At 39.8% G+C, this 17,587-nt stretch overlaps 1 protein-coding gene across 1 annotated transcript in view; it reads right to left on the bottom strand.

Moving 5' to 3' along the window:
* JAK1 (Janus kinase 1) overlaps positions 1-17,587 on the bottom strand; it is a 96,140-nt gene that overhangs the window by 9,673 nt on the left and 68,880 nt on the right. Inside the window, exons 7-18 of the mRNA XM_006030878.3 lie at positions 15,740-15,903; positions 14,374-14,716; positions 11,834-12,019; positions 10,916-11,073; positions 9,383-9,506; positions 7,230-7,419; positions 5,019-5,125; positions 3,626-3,772; positions 2,331-2,418; positions 1,704-1,831; positions 1,037-1,172; positions 394-545 (exon numbers count right to left, since the gene is read on the bottom strand). Of these exons, the coding sequence (XP_006030940.1) occupies positions 394-545; positions 1,037-1,172; positions 1,704-1,831; positions 2,331-2,418; positions 3,626-3,772; positions 5,019-5,125; positions 7,230-7,419; positions 9,383-9,506; positions 10,916-11,073; positions 11,834-12,019; positions 14,374-14,716; positions 15,740-15,903 (1,923 nt within the window). The remainder of the gene's footprint in view (positions 1-393; positions 546-1,036; positions 1,173-1,703; positions 1,832-2,330; positions 2,419-3,625; positions 3,773-5,018; positions 5,126-7,229; positions 7,420-9,382; positions 9,507-10,915; positions 11,074-11,833; positions 12,020-14,373; positions 14,717-15,739; positions 15,904-17,587) is intronic.

Genomic DNA, 17,587 nt, shown 5'->3' with positions numbered 1-17,587 from the left:
TTGCTGGCTGACTCCTGCTCTCCTCCTCAAAAGGTAAAAGGCATTTCAGTGAAGCTGTTTCTTTTAGTGAAGTGCTTTGGGATATGTAAGTGTGGTGTAGATGTAACACGTACAACTGCTTTATGTGGATGCATGAAGTGTTCCTGAAGTTCAATCCCCTATTACCCTGGTTCAGGAAAGCCACTGTGAAAAAGGGGGAAAGGGTCTGTAATTAGCATTAACTAGTGCTCTTTGTATGAAAGCCTAGCCCAGGTCCTAGTATTTATCTATCAAACCCACCTGAGACTGAAATAGAGTTGACTGAACTGAAAACATTAAACTTCCATAAACTCAATCTGGGCATGCACCAATGTGCTGAAGGGGCAACACAAGACTGACGCAACAAACTTTTACCTCTGCTAATGTCTTATCCTTCAAGGGTATTTCTCCATTGTAGCAGATTTCCCATAGTGTTGTGCCAAAACTCCACTTGTCTGCTGCAATGCTTAAATTTTTGGAATCTTCCACACATTCTGGTGCGATCCAAGGTATTCGGTCAACGCACTCTGAGATGAAACACAGAATTGATACGGGCTATAGTATCAAAACATAGAAAACTGCCTCTCTTTCTCCTTGGGGATGTAGAACACCATACTATACTATCACGTTTTCTCTAGAACTCCTTTAGCCTTTTAGAAAAAACCTATTCTTAGAGAACAGTTTAGTCTGAAACACCTCTCTCTAAATGAAAGTATATTCTCTTGACTTTTACAAATGTTGGGTGTGTCCTGCAACCTTCGTAACACTGAGATTCCTGCTAGATTTGCTCTTTAGACCCAACACTGCTGTTTATAGAGTGTGCTTAAAATGGAAAGAAACTAGAATGTGGCTCAAAACTTCTATATGCAACTTTCTTCACCTGAATGCAGTTTTGTGAATACATGTAACTTGGAACTGTATAAAGTGGAAAAGAGAATGGGAAAGAATGCTAATAAAAAACATTTTCTATCCCTTCCCAACCATGTTAAAAATAATAACCCGGGCTCATATACTGTACCTTGTCTGGACAGCACAGTTATGGGAATTCCTGGGTCACTCAGCTTTATGAAAGGACCATATTCACTGTCTATTCCCTCTCTTGCCAACAGTATATTTTTAGTACACACATTTCCATGTACTAAATCTTTATCCTCCTGTATTCAACAGAAAAGTTACAGTACATTCAAAGACGTGGCAGTTTTTTGCAACAGCATTTGTTTATGCAGCCAAAACACTGGATGCAAAATATTTAAAGTTGTAACCTGAGCTAAAAAGGTTAGGGAAAATTCTCTTGGAGCATGTGCAAGAGATGTATCCTTTGCATTGATAAACCACCTTCCTCCCAGATTTCAATGCACTTTGCAAAAGTGGATGAGCATTATATTGTGCCTGCTTCATGAAGCACACAAAAACTGACTTGACCAAGGCCATAAATCAATGAGAGCAATGGAACTTACACTTGATTTGTCATTAAAAATGCGCTCATCCACTCTGGAAGCCTTGGAAATTCATTAAAACAGTATGCTGAGACCTGAAAGGAAGCATGCTGACTTCCATTCTCTTTACTAGGTCACAGATGTCCCCTGCAGTCTATTCAACAGTATGGCATGTACATCTGAACTTTGAATTAAACTACATCTTGTGACTTAGATCATGTAATTAGAGGTATGAAACTATCTACTTACCAAGTAGCTTAGTGCGCTTGCGAGCTGTTTAGCTACTTTGAACTTCCAAGGAGTTGTAAGAACATCACTTTTCCGGCGCATAAAGAGATCCAAAGGCCCAAATTCAACAAACTCTTCAACCATAATATCTACAGAAAAAAAAAAACAAAAAAAACACCATGCTGCCACAATAGTACTGTCTGGAATAATACCCAAAGTGTAACTGGGCCTCCTCAAGGGAGACAGCTATACAACACTAGTAAGTCTCTGCTTCATCTGTTTTAAATAAAAAATAAACCTGCTCGTGAAAGAGTCCAAATTAACAATACCGAAGACAAAATGCCCACTGGACACAAACTAGGTATGATGTGAGCACTGTCCCCACGTCTCTTGACTCTGACCTCTACTAGCAGACCTGTCAAGATCCCAGGGAACCATGGTGTATAAGGATTTGCTCAAATGATTGCAAAATGAGTGAAAGCTGTGTTATGATTTGAAGCAGGGGAAAAGGCCTCTTATCCCGGTTCTACTTCTAGAACTAGGTGGCACCCAGAAATCCCAACCCTGGACCTGTCAGCCCCTGAGCAAAGACAGTCTCTACCCTCACGTCAGAAGAAGCGCATTCCAACCAATTGTAACTGTACTCACTTTCCACGTCACGGACACAAACCCCGTGAAGAAGGACGATGTGTTTGTGGGAAACCTGCCTCATCATGCTTGCTGTTTCAAAAAATGCCTGTCAAAGTGATATAGCAAAAGTAAATATCAGCACTTCACTGCCTTCCCCTGAAGGAAAGCAGAACACTTAAAAGAAACAAACCAAGGGTGAGGTAACAACGACGTGTGCGTAGTTTAGGAAAGACCAGTGTCTCTGATAATGGGCAGAATCAACATGTGAAAGTGGTAGATGTATGTAGTGAGGGGCCGTCATCTGCATGGCATGCAAATGTCTCAACTCTTTCACAAGGCTCTCAAAGCCTCTTGCTAATGTTGCGTCTCTCTTTACGTATCACAGGAACAATGAAGTTTAAACAAATTAACTCGATGGTGGAACATGATGTCAGTGACAGCTGCTGACAGAATCTAGAGTCCTGCCTCCCAGCCCATGGGAGAACTGGAACCTAGATAGTGTTTTGGAGCAAACAGTTAAACCTGTGCAGTTTGGTTGCACTCAAATGCTAAGAACAAACAGTCAAAAAGCCCAAGGCTAATCAATTCATTCTTCACAGGTTAGTCTAAATTGCATAAATTGAACCGATAAATAAGTGAACAGACATCCACTTTTGATTCCGGAAGAGCAGCTACATGGTTGCAGTGGCCCACCTGCCTGCTCAGCTGGAACAGATGCTTGGGCCAAGACTAGTCTGCCCCCACAGCAAGGGGGGTTTGTAGAGGAGGTGCAAAGCATCCTGGGATGCTGGGGGACTGTGACTTAACTTGAATCTGGAGGGATCCGGGACAGAAGTTTAATAAACTGATTTAACCTAAATCAGTTAAGTCTGATACTACATCCATCCAGATTTATCTGAGACAGTTTCAGCCATTTTGAAAGCAATTTATGCGCACTGAACTTCTGTTGTGTTACAGATTTGAACCAGTTTCCAATCACTTAATACCGGTTTATGTATAAACTGCTGTCCCTAGCCAAGCGGACAGCTGATTTGAGAAGTTACTTGAATACATGAGTGCTTGAGGGGCTGGGGCCTAAGTCTGTATCTAACTTGAAAAACCAACACCTGATTGAGTAATGCTGATCTTGCCAAGTGCCTGAGAAGTGTTGATAGCACATCTTGTGTCTAAAAAAGGCTGGCCTTAACTCCCCTCCCCCCAACATCCTGTGTTTTTGTATGCAATCTCTATTGTTTAGGCAGTACACTTCTAAATGGATACAATGTGATGTTGGCTCCTTCCTTATCTGTCATACTAATGACTAAATAACTTGCCAGTGAAATATCCCTGTGGCTGGGGTCCAAGACTTTGAGGAGGACTTTGATCTCTTTTTCATCCTGGTACCCTTCATTCTCATATTCCTTATAGTTGAGAATCCCAGAGTAAATCTGTGTCCTTGTTCCTCTTCCCAGGTGTTCACCCTAAGACAAAATGCATTTTCAAACCATGAAATGAATTGGATGTGTAAATCCAGAAACACCAGAATCACCACCTAGGCTGCTACTCAAAACCCCACATCCCATTTAAATTAATAATACGTTGCTTCAAGTGTTAGCAGTCTGTTACCAAACAGAAAATAAAAAATGACAGCTCATCATTCTTTTCCCCCCTTGGTATTCTCTGTAAGGATATTCATTACACTGAGCTCATTAGGTATTAATGGGATATCACATCTACATTAATACCAAACAAATCCACTATGATATAATGTAATTAGAATGAATAAATAATGACTAATCTCTTATTTACAGTAAGATATTGATGAGATGCCTAAAGCATTACAAAAAATGCAGGAAGTGATATTCCAGGGAGTTCAGTCTCGGAGATACGAGAGAGAACAAACATTTCCTCTCTAAGGAAAAGTGTGTGCTGACAATGTTGGCTTTTTTTTTTTTTTTTTTTTTACACATATGCATTTACAAACCATCAATACCCTGAGCCTAAAATCTTCAGTTAAAAAAACAAAACACAAAATCTTGAATAAAATTTTCAAAAGCACCAAAGTGATTTACATGCCTAAATCTTAACTGCTTTCTGAAAGGCTTATGTTCCTAAGGCAGGATAAAGTACAAATCTACCCTGCTTTCTACATCACTTCTGATAACAGAAATTCAATTCCCAGAAGTTTTCTTGGAGGCTGCTAGTTTACCTGTTTATCCCCCCTGCTCCCTCCTGCTGGGCATGATCTCAATGTATGTAGGCTCTGTTCCTCTAATGGATCAGGCCCTTCAAAAATACAGGAACTTTTACAAAATGAAATGAGGAGAGTATAGCTCAGAAGGCATTAAGATCTCTTCCAAACACCAACATGAAGGTTGAGGTTTTCCAGGTACATCTGACAACTGCTACAAAAAGTGTGCCTCCTGACAGAAATTTGTATCTATAGGGTATGCAAAGATGTCTGTCTGTTTTCTTCTTTTTTCCCCTCCTACCCCACTTCCCTTTATGCACAAGTATGCAGACCAACACTGCTTGAGCTCACAGTGGGTGGCTTCATACCTCTTTGTTAAGCAAATAATGATTCAAATAAAATCTCTTGGGGCAAAAATATAAAACTGTTGAGATTTCATCCTATTTCACTGGGAACAAAGGCCTCACATTTTTGTTTGGTTATATTAAATGAATGAAAGGATCAGCAAAGCAAGGTGAAAGTCATTAGCTACTTACTTGGGTAATTTCTTCTTTGAGGATTCGATGGAAACTCAGCTGACCTAGACAGTAAACTGGCTGCCATTCCTGAGCTTTCTTTGTTGCCACCAATAAGTTGGAGATTTCTGGAAAACAAGGAAGAGAGAAAGGGGTGTTTTTGTCAAAAACATAAGTAAATAAAAGCCATTATAATTCTTTACTTCCAACAGTTCGGATAATAATGGTTTTGACTTTTTATATGTTCACTGTGAGCAAAAAAAAAAAATCACTGGATTGTTTGGGAAGTAAATCTGACATCGTGTCTGCACAACTTCTCCTATTCTACCTCCTGGTGGGAAATCCAGGAAGATAATTTTGTGCCATTTTTTTTTTAATCTGAACATCGGCCTCGTTTTTCTGTACGTAACCAAGTAAGTAAAAAAAAAAAAAAAAAAAAAAGCTGGTGCTTACTGCATTAGGAAACATACAGGACCCAAATGAGCTCTGTAAAGTATTGTGCACGGTGCATCCTAGGGCTGCCTGGCACAGCCCTGTACCCAGCCACAGTGGGCATAGTAGGCACTCCCTCCTGTGGATGGCCAGATTCACTGGCCTATATAGGTATGGGCGAAAGAGAGCCATGTCTCCTCCGCCTCATTAGGATTGTACCCAGGGAGAACTAACAGCCTTCTTGCTCTGAGTATAATAAAAGTAACTGCCTCAAGGGGGGTAGAGAAAATGAAGGCTCAGGAAGCCTCCCTCTTTCCTTGTGCCTTTGGTAGAGAAAAGCCCATCAGAATGGCACAAACTCTGTCTGCAGCAGCAATTAATGTACACCAGTGTGCAGAAACCCGTGATCTGATGGCTTTAGGTGCCACATTCCCATTATCAGGCATAGAACATGTGCCTCAAGGCTACCTTTTGACCTAAGATGAAACAATTCTTTTATCAGGTCTAGGCTAGACTTCATTACAAACATGTTACTTAACTTCTAGAAAAGGCAAAGAGGAAGAGGCAAAACAGGGAACCTGGGGGACCTCATGTTCTTCATACAGCAAAAACTCCCACCAAAGCTGAGATCAACTGACATAAGCAAATGCAACTCTAAGGTCAAGAGGAGGTGGGCTCAGCCGGCAAAGCAAGCTTCTCCTCCATCATGTTAACAGTGCTACAACTGCAGATAATTTCTTAATTATCTGGGCTTTTAAAAAATGTAATTGCTTTAATCTCTCAATGCTCCAGATAGTAATTCTTGTTACTATTTGTTTAAGAAGTGCTGCTAAGGTTGTTATTTAAGAAATATAAATTGTCTTTCATATGTATACAGAACATACTTCTCTAAACTTTTCAAAAACAAAAACGTAGCTACTGCTGCTCCGTTATTTCCCTTATTCTAACAGGAAGCTGTTATCTGATCAACCAGACCACACCACACCACTCTTTGCTTCCTCTTTCATGTAAAGTTCAGCTACAAGCAATTTGAAAAAAAAATCCATTTTAATAAAATGGACAGTCACAGTTCACAAAAGTTCCATTCTCCCCATTTCCAGCACAGGTGATGTTGTGGTCCTTGCTCAACAAGTTTCTACTGACTTCCAGGCGAGTCCTCACAGAGCAATAAAAGTGGGATCAAATTTCTGTTGGGTCTCCTTTATTATTATTATTATTAACATTTGATCTGAAGAGCAAGTGATCTTTAAGTAAAAGATCATGACCTTACATCACAGGCTACACACTTCCTCTGTTCAAACAAAGGAGCACAACACTTGCAAGCATCGCTGCTGAGTGTACATGTTCTGTAGAGGTCTAGGGAAGCCCCCTATACAGTTCCTGCTTACAGTTTACAGTGTTAAGCAGTACTTCAACTCATGAATCAGCTGTGACATTTTCCATTTAAACCAACCTAATAACCCAGGTGTGCAGAGCTGCTACTTACACACAAGACAAACAGGTCTTTTTATACCTCCAATTGAAAAAGTTTGCCCCAATGATACTAGCACCAATGATACTTTGAGTATTTTGTGCTGAGTTCACATAATTTTCCAAATTAAGTTATTCACAGTGCTTGGAGACTTCAGCTTGTTTAAAAACAGAAGCTTCCCCTCAGTCCAAGAATAAATAAGTTATGTTTATATTTTATGTTTTAAAACCTTTGTCAAAGTTACTTAAAATGACAATCTAAAACAATCACCACACCCTCTGGTTGTCAGAGTGCCTTCAGTTCTCCTCATCTAAAAGAACAGAGCCTACCTCTTGGTTTCGGCTGGCAGCATCTCCTCAGTGTAAAGCTGATATTGTCTGTCTTAAGGATCTGTCCCTTCAAGTGATCCATCAGCTCTTTTAGGGATGAGAAAGACCTATTGGAGCCATGCAGAAGGCACTCATTTTTCTTCATCTCAATCTGGAAGTTTTTGTACTGGACTGAACTGTTTACCTGTAACTATTAATTAATTTAAAAAAAGACAAAACATCAAATCACAAAGATGAAGCACTATCCCAAGGCCAAAAAGCAGATTAGGGACCAAGTCTGTGACTACCCCAATAAAGCCAAAGAAACACCAGAGACAAATTTATTGCTTGCTCCTTAGCTACAGTCCTTAGCTGGGTAGCACAAAAAGGCACTAGAATCCCAATACATTTCAGTCCCAGGCAGGAGCAGAACTGAAGCAGTAATATTAATACGCTGATGTAAAGGCATAGACAGGCATCCAGCCCAACTTATGGATCCTGCTCTTAGACAAGACATAACCTAAAATAGAATGAAGCTAATGTCCAGTTGTTCCATTAGCTCCTTTGGCATTCTGCTCCATTAATTCACTGAGTGCTAAATCTGGACCCATGCTTGAAAGCATAAATATCTAAAATATTTTTACATCCACAAGAGGTAGTAAGATGCACCATGACAGAAGATAAACTGGTCAAGATGCTGAGTGAAAGACCCCTTGAAAGAGCAGAATTTTTTAAGTTTGCTGATTACACTCAGTGGCCTTGGTGAAGAGTTTCAAATGTTTAAAGGGATAGGTCTTAGATCAAATACGTACCAGTTCAGAGGAAAGATAAGGGCATAGACTGATGTCTCTGTGCTCCTGAACACCTTTACAATCTCTGTACTCTTCTGAGTCCCAAGTTCTCCAAGACAAACCCCACTTTGCATTTCAGTGACTCATTTTCCCCATCTCTACCCACTTTTGGCATATAAATTAAGCTCTCTAAATGAAAACTGTTATATTCATGTTAAATGTCTGCTAGTGCCATATGTCATCAGCACCTTTCCTCCCCATTTGACTGCCATACCTCAAATGTGCCTTCTTGCCTCATTGGATTCTTTCTAGCAATGTTATACTTTGTCTGAGCCATTTGCATAATTTGATTCCTATGTAAACAGCTTAAGCACTTGGTCCTGAGCCAAAGTCCAAGTAGAAAGCTTCCACTGACTTAATGGACTTTGGTTCAGACTTTTTGCCTTCGAGCTGCAACTGTTCTGTTTTCCTACGTCCATGTGTTTACTCTCCAGTGTCCCTACCTCTCTTACTTCATGATTTTTGCTATTTCTTACACTAAGGGCACAGCCCTGAAGCCTTCCTTGCTCAGACAAAACTCATTTGAAGATAAACCCTGCATGAAAGTGCCTTGAATACACATCTGTTTTCCCAGCTCCCTTCCCTTATATATTGCACTTCATTATTTTACATGAAGGAACCTCTATGCCACTTGCCATAATGGCTGAAATCTTTGAGAGCTTTTGGATTCATACGGTCCTTATTGTCTCAGCATCAATCTGTCATTCAACCCTGCATATATTACTGTGTTTTTCTTCAGTTAATTCTGACAACCCTGAGCCAATTTGCTCCTACACACTCATGCAACTGCCACTAGAGTAGTGGAATTGGTAGAGCAATACTGGGACCCAGTTCTGTAAGCCAAGGACTGTTCCTTCCATCAGATAGGAACACAGGACCTGATGGGACTTCCTGGGTCATTGAGTTCAATCCCCTGACAGGAAAAGCTATTTAAGCCAAAAGACAATATTGGCAAAAGAACAAATAGATAAACTGGCTAAGAATGAATTTAGGCTGAAAGCTAGAAACCTTCTAATTACCCAAGGATTGAGGATCTAGTGCAGCTTTATAACACGAGCTGCAGAAGCAAGCAGCCTAATCAGACATAACATGGAGTTAAATTATAATCTAGTTAATAACGTGATCTCTGTAATGAACACCATTCATTACCTGGGGAGACCGAACCTGTAAGCAGCCAGTTGTTATTTCTACAGGGACCTACTAATAGAGGGAAGAGGAACATGTTCTAGACTAGCATGGATTATGGAAATTATATCATCTGTATGACTCAGACATTGTGAACTCAGCTAAAAACATCATTGAGTGATATACGTTCCAATATACCTCCGAGGTTTCAGAACACGTCACTGTCATGAGGATGTGATTGAAATTGGTACAACTCCATCTCAGCACGTACATTCCCTCCTCATTCCCCTCTAGTCTCAATTTGTTGGTGGCGTACTCGGTGCTGAAACAATTAATATGTGAATGAAGATACAGAACAAACGAGCAGTAGCATTCAACTCTATTTTAACTGTTCCCCCCTCCCCACGAGAACAGGGCTGCCTATAGAACAAGAGTGTTCAACTGCAATATCCAGACAGCTCTATTATTAGTAAAGCATGTTTTATACTGTGTGCATTATATGCATACTTTGTTTAGCAAAACAAAAATAGATGGAGACAAACATCCGGTAAATTTGAGGGGTGGGGGGATGGGCAGGGACTGCCTCCAGGACTGCATGTCATGCCTTCGTCGCATCTTTAAAATTTCTGAGAATTCAGCCCGTTTTCAATGACAGTCATTATTTCCTTAAGTTGTAGCAGTCCATCATGACACACATACTGCACTTGCGGACATGTCACTTGCAGACCAATTGTTTTATGCACAGTGGACAGATCCAGAAAAGGAGGAAAGCAACCAAGCAAAAAGTGAAACAAAGGAAAAGTGTGTTTACTTTTTAATTTAAAAAGGAAAATGCCACTTAGCACATGCATCCAAGGATCTCATGACCAGGAAAGGCACAGTTCAGCTTTGGTTAAGTGACTCCCAATCTTTCAAGTCTCTAGTACAATCTCTGTAAAAGGTCTTCACAAACATTACTGAATTAAGCCTCAACCTACTCCTGTAAGATAACTGAATGTTGTGGTTTTATTGACGAGCAAGCTGATGCGCACTGAATCACTGCTGAGATTCCCATGTCAGGCTGGCCCAAAAGGAGGAAGAATTCAGGAAGAAGTGGTTAGTTTGAGACAGGAAACCAGAATTCTTTATTCTATGTTCACTATAAAACAACTAATATTATGTAAAATAGCACAAGAGAATTGAACTGCAGCCTATGTAAAGAAATGTTGTTTATGTTTTATTTGTAACAGCCTGCAGATTTATGGCATCAAAATGTTTTCCATCTTTAGAGGTGTGGCACATGAAAGACAGGTACTTAAGGCAGGATTCGTAAAACACATGGTATTGAACTACTTCTGTTCCCCTTGAAATTACTTGGGATTTTGCCACTTTCACCACTGGCTTCAGTGAGGACAGAGTTAGACAGATGGTGAGTGCTTTTGAAAACCCCATCCTACTTAACAAGCTTTGTACACTGTTTTTGGTGATCAGTTTTTTTAGGAAAATTGTCTCCAACATCCTCCACTCCCTCCATAAACACCTGGGGAAAATTTAGTTTGGAAATTTAAAAACAAAACATTTGCCATCAGTCCCGTTTACAACAGAGTAACTCCCCTTGCCACCTTTGGCCTGCAAGAATCTGTTTGTTTGGAATCCTTCTAAATTTCTCAGATTTTTTTTCAATGAATTCAAGGGATGTGTATGGAACTAAAGGAAGAAAACATTATAAAAAATAAATGGTATTTGACAAACCAAATGGGGCCATGGCATCCACTTTTTATGTTGTGCACTATCAAAGGCGGAGCAACATCAGTGCAGAGATAGTGGTGGGCATCTGCTGTAAGTCTGAAGTATCCATCTATCAATGACGCAAATGACAAGGCCTCTGCATGTGAAGAGAGTTTTAATTCCTTGAAAAAAAGATAATTCGGTCAAGAATTACTGTGATTAGAAAATGAAGGATGGTGTTGAATACAGGAACTCATGTGCATTAGGATTTCTTTACAGGATTGAATAACGTTGTTGCCCAGTACATATGTCTGAAACAAAACATTTGGAATGGCCCTAAATATCACCCTGTACTGCCCAGTAACTGTCCAGCAAAGACTATTCTGCTGTAGGCCAAGCCACGCTATACCCTAGTCTTGCAATGCAATCCGGTAGTCCAGACTCTTGACACCCATGTAGAGTTCCACAAATTCCTCAGCAGTGGGGTGATGCCCCCTGAGATTCAGGCCCATACATGTTTTGGTAGTTTCTGTAATGGGAGCATCTGGAGGCAGAAACAAGCTTATGCCTGCATTTAATGATACTCTTCTTCATCCCCTACCTGATCCTTCCTTCTCTGTTTGTCTGTTTCTCTTCTCTCCAGCCCTACTGCTCTCTCTCCCTCTTGCTGCTTTTGTCTCTCCAGGATACACCAAATTGAGAAGTGTGGTGGGATTCTTCCCATATAGTGACTGCTTTGGGGCTCAAGGAAGAATGACAAACGTGGAGTGGTGAGGGACATATTGCTACTATTCAAGAGGCACATACACTATGTGGTACCCTTAAATGTCCATTAGAAGAATGACAATAGGAACAGACAGTACTAATGGCACCGTTGCTGCCCCACAAAAATGTGTCTATTTCCTTCCACCGGAAGGGAACTTACCCAGGCAAAGCTCTTACCATCCTTTTGTTGTCCTGCTTGTTAATGTTGACTGTGGACTCCTTTATGACAACATGTGTGATTTCTGGAAAGTATGAAAAATTGTTCCACTCCTCTTGGATTTTGGTTTTTAATTCATCCTTTTTGTTTTTGCCATCCAATTTCTTCCTCTTTAGTTTATGTTTCTCTTTGTCAGTCTGTTGAATCTGCAAACAAGGGGTACAGATAATAAACATCGGCTTTTTGGTGATGGAAGTAAAGGTTTGCACCAGCAGTTCTGGAGCACTTAGCAGCTCTCAGCCATTTAAAAAAAAAAAAATCACTCACATCTTCTCTTTATCCTTACTTGTGAGCCCAACATTTTCTTTATAAAGCCCAAGGTTGAGAGCAACAAATTCATACATTCTGGGCTTGCTTTTGCCACCAATTCACTGTGCAACCTGACAAGTCCATTAACCTTTCTTTCTGTTCCTCCATCTATATGAAAGAGTAATGTTACTTCTATACTGTTCATAAAGTTGATCTACTAAGGCTTACAAATCATGTGTCTCATTGATGTTAAAGATAAGCCCTTAGAAAACCAACATCATCTTTTCAATCAACACAAAGAGGAGCTGGGTGTCTACATTTTCTTGGATCTCCTTCTCAAATATCCATTCTCATTTTCTAATTTCAAACAGGCTGCTTGCTCCAGAAGGTCATAAGAACAATCCTTAATTACAGTTCTTTCTACCACATGGAAGTTTGAAATAAAAGTCCTATATTCCGCTCTAAAGCAGGGCATGGAGGGAAGCAAACAAAAGTAAAATGGTATGTAAAGGTAGCAAGAACAGCAGAAGAGGAGGGAGTGGGCGAAACATACAGCTCTTGAGCAGCTCCCTGCTCAACACTGCTCCAACCCCTAATGGAAGCCATGGGTCCCTTCCACAGAAACTCTGCATGCATAGAAGTGGATGCTGGGGTTAAGATAATGCAGCCAATCTGGCCTACACATCACACTCAGCTCAGCTCCCACAGACATCCATTCATCTATCTACATACGTACTGCAGCATGAGGGTTTGCAGGCAGGAAAGCCACTGGGTGAATGACCAACCAGCCTTGCAGAGTCTGTCTGCAGAGGCACACAATCTTGGAAGGAGAACAGGATGCTGAACAATTATCAGCATCTAAACTCTTGTCCCACACTAAAATGCATGAGACAGGCCATTGCTAAGTGTAGATCCCAACGCAATTTTAGATGCATGTCCATTTTCCGCCCTGCAGAAGCCGTGACACAAGAATTCGGATGCCATTTTTCTGATTAACATTCTTAAAACTTGCATATTTCAGTAGTTTAAGTTATAAACATGTAAGACAGGATGTTAGAGGAGCAGACGGGAGTGTGATAATGATTTTTCATCTATTTACACTCCTCAAGTGAGGCCCTTATAACTACATAGTGATTTCTAGGAGAGAATGTGTCACACTTGCAGATCCCATTCCCTATCATCTGTGGTTTTGAGCATGCACATTTTTCATTGTTCATTATTGTTATTGTCGTTATTATGATTCATATTGATTTAGTTCCTATTATGTGCCAGGTTCTCTTCACACCTGGAAAACAAGGCCCAAAATGCAAACTTCAAGTCAGCCCTGTCATGGCTGCTCTGTCTCCCAGAGTCCTTTTTTGTACTCAGGTTTATCACGAAAATATTTGGTGTTGTTCTACATGCAGTCAAGTGACTGAGCAAGGTGGCCTTATCTATGAACACAAAACTGAGAACAAGGATTTTTAAATACAGCTGGTGTTAATCTGAAAATTCAGTTTCTACTTTTGCTTGTGTGCACTAATCTCCCTAAGAAGCATTAACAAACGCTGACATCAGGATAAAGCAAATGTTTAGGATCATTTAGTACAATGCAAGAGCCTCCAGTAAAATTAACTCTATGTAAAGTTAGAGGAGGAAGACTTTACTGCCCATCCTATACATGCTCATCAGTGTTAGTTATTTGAATAGATGCAGATATTCAATACAAATCATGTATTTTAAACCTGAAGGGAAATATTTGGCTTGGATAATTCGGGGTAGATAATAACAGCCACAGTGACTGGCACTCAGACAAGCAAAGGACTAGTACCGGCCAATCCTGGGCATTGTACAGGCTTCGTGTCAGTTCTCTTGCATTTCTGCCAAGAAACTTCATTTCTGACCTGCACATCCTTGCCAAATAACCTCAGCTTACCCAAAATCTACTAACTGCTTAAACCATGAGACAGTTATTTTCACAACTCAGAAAAATGCCTGCAGTTTCCACATTGATGATCTAAGTATGTTTTGACCAGAGCTTTTTCTATAGATAAAGGCAAGTGCTTTAGCATGGTTGTCTTTTACAAGGAATAAGTGACTAAATCTTATTAACTGTTGGTCATAAACTTTAAAAACTTGGTTATAACAAGATCAGAGTACAAAGATGAAACTTCAGTTACTAATTTTGTAAATATCAATTTTTTAAGTTTCTAATTTCCTTGTAAGAAAGACCTTATGCTGAAATGAGTTTTATCGGTAAACGGACACTCACATTTGGCTTGAGCCTCCACTGTATTCCGTTGTTCCCTGTCACCATCACTTCATACTGTGGAACATTCTCATTTTCTCCAAAATTAAATCTGTTTTTCTCATTCTCTGATGAAATCAGCAATGAAGAAGTCTCAAAAATTTCTGCTCCAAAATGTTTTGTTAAAGTTTCCATTGTCGATAAGTATTTAACCTTCAGGTCATGTGGAGACACGCTGCTATCACAAATGGTTTTATTGTTAAATTCCTTAAGGAACTCCTTGAAAACATTGTTTATCCGAATTCTGGTTAAGATATTCCTCTGTCTGATACTCTTGTTCAAAGTTTCAGGAATATAACGCTTGTAACTGGAAAAAACAATGGAACATAAACATCGCTGCCTCCTTAATTTTCAGTTTTCTAAAATATAACTCACTTCCAATAAAAGTAATTTATCAAAACAGATGCAGAACTTCACAGTGCACAGAGAAAGAGTTTCTGATACTTGATGGAGAGAACAAAAATCACTAATCTTATCTGAAAACTTCATCTGTGATGCACTCAGATATAAATGGCTAATTCAACTCTTTAGGGTATACAGTATAATATTTTAAAGGTAATAAATTGTAGGTAACAATATGCTGCACTTTTTTCATTAATTAGGCAAAAATTGTTTTAACTGGAAACTTAATTACCAAATAAAATCAAAAGGACCTGTAAGTGCTTGCCACTTCTGCTTATTGCACCTCCTTTGGTGCCTAAATATGGACTCAAACTTTTGAAAATGTTGACTTTAGTCCTTCATATAGTCTTCAAAGAATGGATATGTTAATTGATCAGTAAATTTACCACCCTAAAAAGGTACAGTATTATAGTCATGTGAATTTAATTTCATGTTGTGAGAGGCAAAAACCACCCCCTGCCATGTAACTGACATCAAGAGAGTGAGTACAAAAGCTTAACTATACTTCATGTTGCTAAAAGAAATTTGGAAGTTGTGGGTTTTTAAATTTACCCCTTGGAAACCTAGTAGATGCAGCTGCTAATAAAGCTACCACTTCTAAATCAATTTCTGTAGTAAAATGACATGCTAAATAAAGTTTGACAATTTCATCAATAGCCAGGACTCTGTGGATGTCACTTGTTTTTGTTGTATGCGATACCTGCACTTATTTTGGTTAGGAGCAGGTAACCTAACACAACAGCATCTTCCTATTGTACCCCTACCCCAAAAGGGGTAATTTATTAGCAGGCGTAATATCAGGGTTTATATACTCTGCAGGGTCACCTCAAGAGGGCAACATATCTATACACGCTTTAACAGGTATAACATTTCTTCCAGTGGAGAGAAGCAGTGTCCACACACTGCGTGCAAAGCTACTGCAACCTACCTGATATCCTTGGGAAGATCTGGCAGCTTCGTGTTTTTGTTGATGGCAAAGTGAGAGATTGCAAGGACAGCCATTCCCAGACATTCATTTTCGATTTCATGAATTTCCTGATCATTTTTAGGGTCTCGAACTGGGGCCAGGCCCTTCACCAAATCATGCTGTCCCTAAATGCAAAGTAAAGAAAAGACACCAGCTTTAATAACATTTGCAATAGCTTGTCTCTTATTTGCCAGCATGGCCTCAAGACCGCAAACCTTACATTGCCTATCAGCAGAAACTTCTAAAGCAGAAAGTCATGAAAAGCTGGGGAGAAGTGACAGTGGATCAGTGCTGTCTCCTAGACAAAGGGCGCACCTAAATGTTCATTAATGCACTTTTGCTACTGTGCATTAAATTTAGTACCTCTAATGAGAAATACTAAATAAATGTGTATTAGTCTGCCCTAATGCGCAGCAGCAAAAGTGCACACTTTTTAGTGATGCTTAATGCACAGGAGCCTATAGTTTTTGACATGACAGTCCAATGTGCAGTAAAATAGGCTCCTGTGCATTAAAGCCACATTACAAACCCCACTTCGAAAATTCCTGTTCAGGGCACAGCAACCAAGAACTGTGCCTGACAATTCACACTTCTAAAAATGAGTTTTTGTAGCACAGGCAGGACCATAAAGAATTGGTTAATAAAACCCCAACTTTTGATTACAGACATCAATGCTCTACCCAAGCCCCACTGTCACCTTTAAGAGTCAGTATGATCACAAGGGGTCTACTTGTGTGGACCTTGTTTGTAGAACTGGGGCCATATAGCTGATTCATACTCATCAGTGCAGCCTTCCAAAGAACCCTCTTTTCCAGCATTGCTTAAAAAACCTCGTCTTTGTTAATAAGCATTTATGGAATCAACAAGATACTCACTTTTCAATAAAGTGATCTTTACAGTTCACATTAAATCTCCCTGACCCTAATGTCCCTGTTCATAATACTTTGTCCTTGGATTACATCTTAAAGGTTAGATTTTCAGAGTAGCAGTTTTGCCCTCTATTTGTTCTGTGAGTGACTTATTTCTTGTCTAGTACTGGAGTTGAGATTTTTACATTCTATTTTTTCTGAATGCCACTCAAAAGTGGTACTTTTGGGAGCACTCTCTCAAAGTTCATGACAATGACTAATCATTTTCTTTCTCTCTTTTGCTGTGACACATGCAGTAACGCACTATTAAAAAGTCTGACAGTGATCAGGTACGAAGCATGCTTTCAAGCAGTAATTATGCTAAGTATACTGATACAGATGTATGACCCAGATGCTTTATACAGTAATGTTGGGTAATCTCCCTTAATATTAAATCACCCAACATCTTTTATGCAAGTCTCCTTCATTCCTTTAAATGTAACTGGTTCCACCCAACACTTGCTCAGCTGTAGTAACTGTTACATTTTCTTTACTGTGGCTTTCACAACAAACCAAGGCATGTTCGCCCTGGCAGCTCTCTTCACAGCAATCTCCTTTCTAAAACGGAATGGACTTTGCAGGTCAAGTTTCTGCCTGAAAATTATGTAGCAACTGAAATCACAATTAATGCAAAAGAGCATTTGAGTTGAAAAAAAAAAATCAGTAAATAAATATGCTTCCGGCTGCTTCTCCTCCTCCCCCATTTCTTTGCTCTGTTCACTTGAGAGCATTCTACCAATTGAAAGGCACCTTTTAAACGGTCTATTTCCTGGTTTCTTCTGTATAGTCAGCCAGCATTGGGGGGGGGGGGATCTTTTAGGGAGGGGGGTGTAGGTTGTAACATCTTTTGTGTTCCTCAAAGAGTACAGACTCTTTGAAGCAGGGACCCCACCTTCCAACA

This window comes from Alligator sinensis, unplaced genomic scaffold (genome assembly GCF_000455745.1).
Source record: "Alligator sinensis unplaced genomic scaffold, ASM45574v1 scaffold982_1, whole genome shotgun sequence".
NCBI classification, from domain to species: domain Eukaryota; kingdom Metazoa; phylum Chordata; order Crocodylia; family Alligatoridae; genus Alligator; species Alligator sinensis.
The sequence above is the reverse complement of the archived record's forward strand: the minus strand, read 5'-3'. Positions and strand labels throughout refer to the sequence as shown.